The 13,325-nt window shown below is 36.4% G+C and overlaps 1 protein-coding gene across 1 annotated transcript; it reads right to left on the reverse strand.

Moving 5' to 3' along the window:
• Positions 1-2,508: 2,508 nt before the first annotated feature.
• Positions 2,509-9,456, reverse strand: CTXN2 (cortexin 2; the record flags this gene model as incomplete). The annotated part of the gene is made up of 2 exons (XM_084900774.1): positions 9,273-9,456; positions 2,509-2,811 (listed from the first exon to the last, which is right to left on the reverse strand). The coding sequence occupies exon 2, from the start codon at positions 2,752-2,754 to the stop codon at positions 2,509-2,511; it is 246 nt and encodes an 81-aa protein (XP_084756900.1). The 5' UTR covers positions 2,755-2,811; positions 9,273-9,456.
• Positions 9,457-13,325: the final 3,869 nt, after the last annotated feature.

Consider the following 13,325-nt stretch of genomic DNA (forward strand, 5'->3'; position numbering starts at 1 on the left):
TATAAATATGGGTGTACAAATATCTTTTCGAGACTCTGTTTTAAATTTCTTGGTCATAGGCCTGAGCAGTAACTGTATTTGTAAGATCTGTAGAAGTATGAGGACAGTGTTGGAGTGTAGCAGAGTGTTTCCAAACAAGGACTCTGACATTAGATTGACCAAGTTCAATTTCTAACACAACCACTCTCTAGATTGTTGATCTTGGGAAGTTCGTCTCTTTCTTCAGTTTCCTACCTATAAAATTGAGATAATAAAGTGAAAATAGTAATACTGAACTCAAAGGATTGATAAAAGTATTAAATCACATAATAAATGGAAAACACCTAATTTAGTTTTAACTCATTAAATATAAATATATATATATCAGTTGAAATGAGGCTGAAGCTGAAAACAAGTCCTGAAATATATATATTTCAGAGAGGAAGGGAGAGGGAGAGAGAGATAGAAACATCAGTGATGAAAGGGAATCATTGATGGGCTGCCTCCTGCATGCCTCCCACTGGGAAATGAGACCATAAGCTGGCCATGTGCCCTTGACTGGAATAGAACCCAGGACCCTTGAGTCCGCAGGCTGACACTCTATCCATTGAGCCAAACCAGCTAGGGCTATAAGTCATTCTTTTTTTGGTATGTTTGGCAGTGTTGTATTCTTAAGTGATACAAACATTTTTATATTTATTTATCTCCTGCTATTCTTCCATTCATTGATTTTGGAGAATCAGAATTTTATAGTTGGAAAAGATTTTGGAATTATAGAATTCTATATTTTCACTTATCAAATGAAGAGAATGAATACTGGAGAGTTTGAATAATTTACACTAAACCATTGCTTTTTAAGGTTTGGGAACCTTTATTACTATAACCAGTGAGGATAATAAATAATGATAGAAAGGTATGTTTAAATTGGGTTTTATTGTTCTCAAAATTCCTTTCACATTCATCGTGTCACTTGTCCTCTTAGCATTCCTACAAAGACATACAGAATGGGCTTCTTTATCCTTGTTTTGCAGGTTTTGAAAAGAAGTCTGCTTTAGGTAAATATCTAGGTCATAAAGCTTATTTTGGGGTGGACCAATATTAAATTAATATATCTGAGTTTAAGCTCCTAAACTAATTTTTTTAATAGCATCTTAAGTCCTCATTCATCTCAGATGTTTGGGTTGCCAGACATGTTTGTAGAGTTCATAGTACACTAGGATTGAAAGAGACATTAAGCATCCTCTAGTTAGCCTCCTCACTGAAGTCCACTGAGATGAGATGATTTAGCCCACTCACACAGCTGAAGTGGTAGCAGAGCGGAGACTGAACTGCTTGTTCCTGGACAAGTGCTCTTTTCAGTAAGTCATGCTGGAAGCTCCCTTTTTGTGTGCAGTTGATAAAAGGAGTGAAGGATATTCTCAAGATCCACCCATGTTGCCCCAAATAGCAGTATTTCATCTTTTCTTAGGGCTGTAGTATTCCATGGTCTATATGTACCATATCATACTAAGAGAAATAAATCAGACAGAAGAAGTTAAGCACCGTATGATGTCCCTCATATGTGAGATATAAACTGAAATCAACAATGGGCAAACAAGACAAACAAACAAAAACTCATAGACACAGACAACAGTACAGTGGTTACCAGTGAGAAAAGAGGGCGGGGAGAAAGTGAAGAGGAGAGGGATCAAGTATATGGTGATGGAAGGAGATTTGACTTTGAGTGTTGGGCACACATGTATCCTAAAATTGCACACTTGAACTTTAATTGCATTAGCCAATGTCACCCCAACAAATTTAATTTAAAAAGGGCAAGGAGAAGGAGGAAGTATCAGTGTGAAGCAGGTCTGGTTTGGATCTCAAGCTCAGAGGTTTTATTGTAAGCGATTTCAGAAGGAGAATAATTAGAAGGGTCAGGACACTGTGATAATTGGGGATCTTCAGGGTCTGTGGCTATTTGTAGGTTTATGTATTAGTGTTGTAATTTTTTTTTTATCTGTGAATATTTTTGACCAATGGCTATTACTAGGAAAATCATATTTGATTTATCCTTGGGACTAGGGGTCCCATATGTTTAAGGCAAGTGATTCTCTAATGTTAAGTGGGCTGGAGTTGGGGGTGTGGAGAGGGTGCTAACCCTAACCCTAACCCTAACCCTAACCCTAACCCTAACCCTAACAGTGGCATTGCAGAAGGGCAGAAGCAGGAAGCCTCTAGTAGAGTTCATTTGCACAAAAAGAAAGCAGGGATTTAAGGTTGATGTTTGAGATAAGAATAAAGATGGTATATATGGTTGAAGGATCCTTCTACTCTATTCTTTAGACACCTCAGTATTAGGGGATATATGAAAGTGAGAAAACCCCACAATGGTTTATCATTTACACAGCAAGGTGGATAAATTAACCACGCATGTTTATTGAATTTAGGCAATGAAATGAGCCTCTCTCTAGCAGCACACTCAAGGTAATTACAAATGTATTCACCACATGTCCCAAGAGCAAAACATTAAAAACCAGGAAGCTGGAATAGTCATGCAAGTGCATATTCAAATGTCCCTTTATCAAACTCTTCAACTTCATCTTCCCATGTAGAGGAAGGCATGCTACTATACGGGTCTAACAGGATTTTGAAGCATCTGATAATAAGAAGTCCCAAGAAAATACACAAAATCCCAACAAAAGCAAAGCCAGTTTTTTGCTCCAAAGTCAATGAGAAAGCAGATACTTCGTTGACACTCATCTTAGCTGAAGAGTTGCCACAGTAGGAACTACTCATTATTCACTGTCACATCCTTGTGGCTCTTGAGAATTTCAGCTGGAGTCACCTCTTGGCCTAGATACAAAATTGAAATCAGTTTAGTTTTATCAATGTGTGATATTGAGCAGGTAATTGTTTTATAAAATCTGGCATTTTTCAAGCCCTCTTGACTTAACTCACAAGACATTTGAAAACATCATTAGATACGAATCAGGATCAAATTAGCATTAGAGATGCTACTTTTATTGTAGCAAGTACAGAACTGCCTTTGTGAACACATAAAACTGTAGCTCTATATGCTCAAATAAAACCAAGTATAGCCCTAGCTGGTTCCAAAGGGTAGCTGGTTCGAGTCAGGGCACAAGCCTGGAGTGTAGGCTTCATCCAGTAGGGGGCATGCAGGAAGCAGCCCATCAATGTTTTTCTTCTTCCTCTCCTCTCCTCTCCTCTCCTCTCCTCTCCTCTCCTCTCCTCTCCTCTCCTCTCCTCTCCTCTCCTCTCCTCTCCTCTCCTCTCCTCTCCTCCTCCTCTCTCTCTCCTTTTCCCTCTCTCGCTCTCTCTTTCTCTCTCTTCCCCTCTCTTTTCATTACGTTTTCTCTAAAATAGGTTAAAAAATATTTTTAAAAAATTAAGTATGAAGATAAATATTCAAATAATTAATCTTAAAAGCTTTTAATCAAAAGCATTGTGAGGTAAAGTCACTGCTTCTTTGACCTGCATTGTCATCTATTTTTTTTGCATGTGTAGATACAACCACATATAATTATAGAGTGTGAGGTGGTCACATTCTCTGAGGTCCATGTTACAAGTCCTATCTCTAGTGCCATTTTGTCTGATACAGGTATTGATCTTTTTCTTTTTCTTTTTATTGACTTCAGAAAGAGGAAGTAAGAGGAAGAGAGAGATAAAAAGAAACATCAATGATGAAGGAGAATCATTGATCAGCTGCCTCCTGCATTCCCCCTACTGGGGATTGTGCCCTGACTGGGAATCAAAAAATGATCTCCTGGTTCATAGATCAATGCTCAACCACTGTACTACACTGGCCAGATGATTCTGATACTTTTAATGTCTTCTCTGTTTTTCCTTCCTTAGCTTTTAGACTTATGTTCATGTATTTTCTTTTCTACAACTACTTCACACACTAAATCTCAATTTGTTAAAGAGAGAAATTGTACTTTTAAAATTTTATTTATAAGTGCAGTATCCAGCATAGCAGCGTGCCGGAAACAAGCAGCAGTAAATGTGGATTATTAGCCATTTTTCCACGATCTCTATTAGCTTTCAGAACACCCTAAATAAACATAAAATTCAAATTAAACAGCATGGTTCCTGTGAAAATGTAGCTTCAAGGCAAGCCCCTCAGTTCCCTCCCAACCAGATCCCGCACCTAAGCGTCTACTATTCTGAGATTCTGAAATTACAACAAAAGTGTTGGTAAAAAAAACAAAAATAAAAGTGTATACTGAATTGAAGCAAAACAATTTTCTCATTTGATGTCTTAATGTTAATTAAATTAATTACCTTTAGAATCAATTAATCAAATCATAATGTAGACAGAGAAGCGGGCTCATTAGAAGAATGAAACCCTGTTAACTTGGCTCTTAGCCAGTGATTAACCCAATAGACCCTGTCATTCTTATTAAAACCCACCAATTGACCAAATAAATAAACAAAGGTTTTTTTTTTAGTGCTAGCAATAAAACACTCATTTGTCACTACATTGTGACAAATTAAAACATTGTATCTTTCTACAAATAATTATAAACTAGTCAAAGGGATTTAAAGTATAGCATAGGGAATATAGTCAATAATATTGTAATATCTTTGAATGGTACCAGGTGGGTACTGAAAAAATCAGGGGAAATACTTTGTAAAGCATATGATAGTCTAACCACTCTGCTGTATATTTGAAACTAATGCAAAATAATGTTAAAGATGAATGGTAATTAAAAAAAAAAATAAAACAAGGTATCTTCCTATTAAAGATACAAAAACTCTTATATTTTATATTATAATTTGTCTAACATCCTATCCAATAAAAGAGTAATATGCAAATTGACCATCACCCCAACACACAAAATGGCCATCCCCATGTGGTCAAAGATGGCTGCCCCCACGTGAACACAAGATGGCAACCACAAGATGGCTGGCAGTGGTGGGTAGTTGGGAGAGACCAGGCCTGCAAGGGAGGACAGTTGGGGGTGATCAGGTCTTCAGGGGAGGAAAGTTGGGGGGGACCAGGCTGGCAGGAGAGGACAGTTGGGTGGGACCAGACCTACAGGGGAGGACAGTTGGGAGGGATCAGGCCTGCCTCCTGGTCGAACTCCTGGTCCAAGGGACAATTTGCATATTAGCCTTTTATTATATAGGATGAAGGATAGAATTAGGCAACTAGTATATTGGGCCATGAAAAGAGAGGCATCAAGGTGATTCCATTTTATTATAGCTGGACACTTGAAAGAGTTCTCTTAAAAAAAAAATAAATTGATTGAGTGACATTGGTAACATAAACATATAGGTTTCAGGTGTGGGTTACTATGTTATAAGATCTGTATATTGCACCATGTGCCCACCACCCAAAATCAAATCTTCCCCTGTCACCATATATTAGGAGACAGTGTTTTCATTAACCAAAATAAAGAAAATATGAGCAAAGTGTAAATTCAGAAAGCAAATGAAGAGTTTTTTTTCTGAACTTAGTGAATTAGTGGCACACGTTAGACACTTTAATAGACAGTTTTGAATAAATTAATCCAGATCATTTTGTCCAGCATAAAATTTCCAGTGGGGAGAATATCTTAAAGGCCTATTATCAAGTAAAGTTTGTGTAAAAGAATGCATCCTGGATGGAGAGAGTCAAATACAAAGAAGCATCAAAACTTCACAGATCAAAATTTAAGAGTTTTGCCTAGGAAAAAAAAAAGATCAAGAAAGAACATAGGCCGAAACCGGTTTGGCTCAGTGGATAGAGCATCGGCCTGCAGACTGAAAGGTCCCAGGTTCGATTCCGGTCAAGGGCATGTACCTTGGTTGTGGGCACATCCCCAATAGGGGGTGTGCAAGAGGCAACTGGTCGATGTTTCTCTCTCATCGATGTTTCTAGCTTTCTATTCCTCTCCTTCCTCTCTGTAAAAAATCAATAAAATATATTTATAAAAAAAAAAGAAGAAGAAAGAAAGAACATAGCTGCATAGATGTATTCAAATATATGAAGTGTGATCCTCTGGGATCTACTTGTTCTGGATTGATCTAGAAGGCGATTTTGTTGTAATTCATTTAAGGTTCTATTTGCAGGGACTAGAAAGATTGAAGAAGGAAGAAGCCTAGGAAAGAACCTCAACAAACAATTCTCTTATGAGGAGAAAATCATATCTGTTTGTGGAGTCATATATGGAATGATCAGAAAAACAAGGAAATCTGTAGTAGGAAGTTCCCCTGGAACAAAGGAGGCCAGATGGTCTATAAGGTGTGGCTAAACTGTGTCAAATTCTGCAGTGGTTAATGGGAACTGAAAAAAGGGACACTGCCATTCAAAATTGTTTCATCATTTAAAATTTTCAGTTGAATGTCCAGGAAGGACACTAAACTGAAGAAGGTTTAGGAATGGTGGGTAAAGAGAAAATGGGGTCAGGCCCTAAAGGAAACTTGACAGAAAAGGAGTTTTATTTGTACAAAAGTTATAAAAGTATAGAAGCTGAGATTATCAGACAAAGTACTTTCAAGAATTAGGATATGATTATACTGTATATTCAGTTTTTTAAAAATAGAACCGAGTAAATTCACTTGGGTTTCAAAAGAACTATGACATTCCCATTTTTAATAAAAAAAAAAAAATGCTGGGATGAGAAAAACAGATGTTTGGCAAATATCTTAAAAGGAAGAACTTAGACTTGTACATTAGCCCTAAAATTCTAACTTTTATTAAAAATGAAAACAAAACACCAGTCAAGAAGAATAACTGAAAGTGTGGTATTCAAGGTTGAAGAAAGTCTGGCCATTGCTCTAGGCTGTGTCTACACAAGCAAGTAAGTAAACTGTTAAGCAATTGCCTAACATTATCTTTAGCAAATAGATGGTCTTGGTAATTTAAGCCATATACATAGTAGTTGAAATACTACTATTTTCAGGCCTAAATTTTTCAAATCTTTATCCAAACTTTCCATTTATCTTGCTCTGTGAAATGAACAATGTGAAAGAACTTGGTGTCATTTCAACACCAAGTCTTAAAGTATTTGAGAATATACTGCTAAGTATGCTGCGCTTTGCACATTTCTTTCTTTTTTTAAATATATTTTTATTTATTTCAGAGAGGAAAGGAGAAGGAGAGAGAGACAGAAACACCAATGATGAGGGGGAAAAAAATCATTGATTGGCTGCCTCCTGCATGCCCCTCTACTGGGGACTGAGCCTGCAACCTGGGCATGTGCCCTTGACTAGAATTATACCCCAGACTCTTTAGTCCACAGGCCAGCACTCTATCCACTGAGCCAAACCAGCTAGGGCTGAGCTTTGCACCTTTCTATTGGTATAGATAATAATATAACATGAAATCCATGGTAATAACTAGGTATTATTAAAATAAATAGAAGTCTTCAGTTACAACACTGATTTCATCATAATGAATAAGTATCAAAAGTTACTCAACAACTCTGGATAAATAATATAGTTTCAGTTTCTCTAATCCCCGGAAGAGATTGGAAAGCAAATAAAAATAAATCAGCATGTTCTTCTTGCTGCACAACAGTCATTTTAATGCCTACCTCAAAAGGAATCTGTTTTAGTGGGAAATAGTACATAAGTGCAAAAAGACAAAATTTTAGACTATGAAATTACAAAACCATGAATAAATTTTTATGAGAAAAAATAGTTAATAAATAAAATTTCCAAAAGGAGTAGAATGTTAAAATTGTGTGGCAAAGTTATTTTAAACATGCTACACAACAACAACAAAAAATGGGTAAAATTATCATTATTGTACAGTTTAAATATCGGGGTCTATATATATTATGATTAAAGCATTTAAATACAATTTTATAGTACTACTGCAAATGATAAAATATTGCCTCAAGCCATATTCACTGGAATAAGTATTTAGGCACCTTTAGAAATGAATAATTGAGTTGAAAACGTCATTTCCTTCATGGAAATTGTCAGAAACTGCAATCTCTAAGTCCTGACAAGTATTAGGAGTGGGCCAAGGCTATACCTGTAGATATCACAAGGCCCAAATCTCACTGAGTTGTCTTGTAGCTATTAATCAACAAATAAAATTTTCTATGTTAAGCCTTACAAATCATACCATCATTAGTAGTCAAACAAAGATAACAGTATTTTTATACCTGATATATAGCATTTTATAAACATGACTGTTATGTGTGATGCTTATTTCTTCTATGAAATAAGTTTACTGATCGGAGGTATAAAATTTATTTTTCAGAAACAGATAGTTATTTAATTTTCATGCAGCATGTGCAATTGCAGAGCCAATATTGAAAAGTATGTGCCCATCAAAAATAAAGAATCTTCTGTATTTTATTTTAATCAACAGGTTTCCCCCCATTTATTGATCTATTAATGATATTCCAAGCAGGAAATCTGAAATAACAGCTATTATAGTGGAATATGATGTTTCTGGGTGAAAAGTATTTTGATATTGGTCATTAGATAGGATAATCTCTAATGGCAATAATATGAACATTCACAATTTCATAAAATGAGACATATAAGAAAACCCAAGCTTAAGAAATAATGAATCCTCTCATACACACACGTACAGGCCCTCCCCCCATATAACAAGGTTATTAAATCCCATCAAAGCTAAAGAGGTAAAATGAAACATTATTGAGGCTACATCTGCACAGAGCTAGTTAATCATGAGGAATGGAATATGTTGTAATCAAAGGAAAACCTTAAATTACAAACCCAGATGTCTTCATCATGATGTAGTGCATACATTTCAGGCCTTCCCAGGGATCCAAAACCTTGGGATCTGCCAGAACAACCCCTCCCCTTAATTTTCAGATTTCAACCTTAAGAGAATTCCCTTCTTAAGAGAATCATTGGCTGATTCCTCAAGGACTCTGATATTCGTTCCTTCTCAAAGCACTGAAAACCTAGTCTAAAATCCTCAAAATGTCTCACTGGAGAAACCTAGACTATCATAATCATTTTGCCTTGTTTGTCTCCTGTACTCTTTGGACAAATACTGGATTGGAGAAGCACAGAAATCTACACAACATGGGAGAAGCATCATCAAACTGCACACATACGTGCTCTTTTGTTTTGTGTTGCTTTTTCTTTTTGGCAGCAACAGCTGCAGCAGCAGCAGCAGCAGCATCAGTGCTCTTCCTCCTTTAGAATTCGAACTCACCAAACCTGCAGGCTCCTTTCCCCCACCTCCTCTCCCTCTTCCTAGCTTCAGAAACACAAGAGGATGAGGACATGCTTCTTCCTCATCTGGACCTGCCCTGGAATCCTTCAGTGAATGCGGTGGGTAGGGGGAGAAAGTTACTTCTTGGCCAGGGTTGTCTCACCTTCCATGCTTGTTGCCATGGAGATGAAATCCAGCGAGTAGACTTAAATGTTGGCAGGTTTGTCTGTGTTCGCTGATCTGCTCAGCAGTAATGTAAAAGGCATGTCCCGGGAACCTGCGTGGAGTCAGTCACAGGACCGTGGTTGGCGCTCTCCTGGCCTACCTGTGAAAACGTATCTGTCAGCGGGAGGCAGGAGCCGCGGGCGCCCGCCAAGTACTTGTGTGTGTGTGTGCGCGCGCGCGAGTGTGTGTTTGCAGGAAAATGTGCCTGGATTTCTTCGATGTAGCAGTGTGCTAATATTTGCTGCGCGCGCGCGAGTGTGGGTGTTTGTAAGGGCTCCAAATCCTTACGTCTTTCTTCTCCTCCAATACGGAAAAGACGCGAGTGAGAGCTTTAACCGGGGGACTGCATGCGGCATTTGGGGTTATTTTCCCCCTGCTCCCCGTATTCTCCACTACGCAAACCCAACCGGATCCCCTCCCTTCCTCAGGAGTAAGTGCCCAGGCGCTGTCCGTAGTGCTGAAGCACTGCGTAGTAAAACCTAGCTCCCACTTAAGAAGATTCCCAGCGAGGGGAGCTCTGATGAAACTCCAATGTGGTTTTGAGGCGCGTTTCTAAACAATGTTAAAGAATCCCAGCCCAAACCACATTGAAAGCAAAACAAAACCAAATTTCTCATCTCATTCTTGTCGTTCTCCAGATTCAGCTAGAACATTCCAATTCTATTCAAGTTTGGATAATATATCCAGAACCTACAAGTTGTGAGCACCTGTAGATTTCCTAAACATGAATTATTGACCTTATGGGTAATTAAATTGTCAGAGTTTGGGGAGAATATAAATACAGAATTGGGTCATCGTTCATGTAAAAATAAAACACTGTAAAGGAGTGTTATTGTTTAATAATAAAGGGAAGACAAACTTTGTGGTCATTGGAGTGTTTACTAATTAAAAAAATTTTAGGGTCTTGCGAAATATGGGCAATGTATAACTGGGAGTTCATAAAATACTTCATTAAAAACAAAAACACTATTATTTTTCATTTAAAAGTAGTAAATGCTCTATAATATAGGTGAATTGACTGCCCACCAAAGGCAAAAAAAATTGGAGTATCTTCTTCCAATAACATGATCAAGCTATGATTTTGACTTTTTTTTAAAGCTCACTAAATCCTTATTTTTTGGTACTAAGTACTAAAGTAGTGCCTCTTGAAATTTAGTATGAATATAAATCCCCTGGAGATATTGCTAAAATGCACATCCTCATTCAGCAAATGTGAAGTTGGGTCTCAGGTTCTGCATTCTGAACAATATCCCAGGGGATGCTGGACGTTGCTAGCCTCAGAGCCATGTTTCAAGTAGCAAAGCGCTAGAGAAATCATATTCTGGAAATGCAGTCACTTACAGAGTATGGGAAAGGAGGTTATATTCTTCCCTCTGTTATTCTATATATGTTTCTAGACTGTTGCAAGAATAGTCTACTCATGTAAATGCAGGGGTTAACCATTTTGTACAATATTAACAACAAACTTTATGAAGTTGATTGATTTTCACATGTCTGAACACAGGCTATATTCTTTACTCCTCTATTTCCATACTATGATTTTCAATCACCCATTCTCTTTTCAAGCCCAGCTCAATGAAGCAGGACTAAGTTACATGATTCTACTGCTGATGTATGGGCCACACTCCAAGAATTTATTATGATTGAAGACCTTGACTTGTAATTTATGACTTTAAATATGGCTTTATAATAAATGCTCATGACACTGATTTTAAAAATCTGTGTCAAATATAATTTAAATATATAGAGAGATGTTACAAATATAATTCTCACCACGTTTAGAAAGTGGGATATAGCCATTGTTTCATAGATCATTTGAGTGAATGTTTATCTATTATATTTTGAAGGTTCCTCTGGATGGTTTTCTGGTATTTAAAAAAAAATCCACACCTCCGTCAATTGATGCAATGCTTTTAGTTAATGATTTTGAATTGATGCCAAAGGAAAGTTTTGACTATAAATTAGGTTTCTTGGTCATAGCGGGTGCATGACCTTGACCCTTTTTTAAACTATATGAACAAGGGTGATACTCTGAAAAGTCTGCAAAGTGGCTTATTCAGGAAAGCATAATGGATTAAAAAATCCCCTAACTTCCATTTTCTTTGCTAGATGCTGGGACACAAAGATAGATGAGATTTGGTATTTGCCCTTGATAAGATACATTGCACAACAACTTGACAATTTCTACAAAGTTCTATAGAAGCATAGAGATTAGTAATTTATATTTTAATCTCTATTGCCAAAGAAGTTATGAAAAACAGTAATGAAGAATAGAGTAAATCCCATAATGCCTGTATTTTAAATTCTTACCAATGTCTGCTGCCAATAAAAGCTGTTGAAAGGGTCCAGATGGTGTAGTTCAGTGGTTGAGCATGGACCCATGAACCAAGAAGTCCCAGTCAGGTTACATGACCGGGTTGCTGGCTCGATCTCCTACTGGGTCTCCAATCATAATAAATTCTTGGAGTGGGGCCCATACATCAACAGTAGAATCATGTAACTTAGTCCAGCTTCCTTGAGCTGGGCTTGAAAAGCCAATGGGTGATTGCAGATCATGGCATGGAAATAGAGAATGGAGTGCAGGAGGCAGCCAATCAATCTTTTCTCTCATTAATGTTTCCATCTCTCTATTTCTCTCCTTTCCCCTCTCTAAAAAATCTATTAAAATATTTAAAAAAAAGAAAATAGTTGTTGAAAGATATGAAATATTTGAATGTTCTTCTACAGAACATGTAGGTAACATATACTCCTGGATAGTCCATTGTTTATTTTTCGGGGCAATCAAGGTTATTAGAAAGATAAATATGTGGGTAGCATTGTCTAGACCTTCCCCAGACAGAATAGCCTTTACTGTGCTGTGCATTACATTTTCAGCTTATGCACAAATATTCTATATAAAATAATATCAGCTTATAAAAACTACAGTATTGTTATAAAGACTTCCTATTTTTTACGATATTCCTCCAAAAAACATTTCTTTCAATATTAATTTCATGAATTGAACTTTCACACCCCTCCTACTCACTTAAAAGGGGTAAGTAGTGTGGTTCTCTTTTTATATACAATGTATTGTATCAAGTAATTGATTCCATTTGCCTTTTCTTTTATTATAGTTACCAGGGATGTCAGAGTCAAATTAACAGCTACAAATTAGTAGCTATATATAAGAACATGTAAATGTCCTCATAAAATAAGAAAATGAAGTCAGTAAATAAACACATTCATTTCTCTACTTTTTGGCCAAAATTTTTGACTATATTAGTAATTATATATAAGGACATGTAAATGTCCTCATAAAATAAGAAAATGAAGTCAGTAAATAAACACATTCATTTCTCTACTTTTTGGCCAAAATTTTTGACTATATTAGTAATTATATATAAGGACATGTAAATGTCCTCATAAAATAAGAAAATGAAGTCAGTAAATAAACACATTCATTTCTCTACTTTTTGGCCAAAGTTTTTGACTATAGAATAACAGAGGGAAGTTTCATAAATTTGTTTTGAATAAGATACTAAAATATATAGTTCTATTGTTGTTGTATGGTCCCCACTCCAAGAATTTATTATGCCTCTATACTAAAATATAGAAAAAATGATCATCTAGATAGCTATGAAGGTAAAATCTAATTTATAATAACTAATAAGCTAATAGGAGAAAATTTCAATTCATATAACTATCAATCAGCTTTATTTCCAAACATTTTGTTTTCCTGTTTCTCCTTCTCTACATTATAAACAGTGTCCCTTATATGACAAGATGTTTTTAAATTTTTTTTTTTTGTCAGAGCGTAGAAATGTTAATTATCTACCTTGTTAGAAGACATGGTAACTTTAGAAATTTGAGGAACATGACAGCTTTACTATAATGAATATATTCTCGAATGAGGGTATTACAAAGGAACTGAAAACAAGAATTTCCTCTGACAAGCCAGCTCAGAGTTCTTTTGAAAGGAAAACTGTGCTTGTTATGAATTTTTGCTATCCTG

This window comes from Pipistrellus hanaki, assembly GCF_964339955.1.
Source record: "Pipistrellus hanaki genome assembly, chromosome: 1".
In the NCBI taxonomy this organism is placed as follows: domain Eukaryota; kingdom Metazoa; phylum Chordata; class Mammalia; order Chiroptera; family Vespertilionidae; genus Pipistrellus; species Pipistrellus hanaki.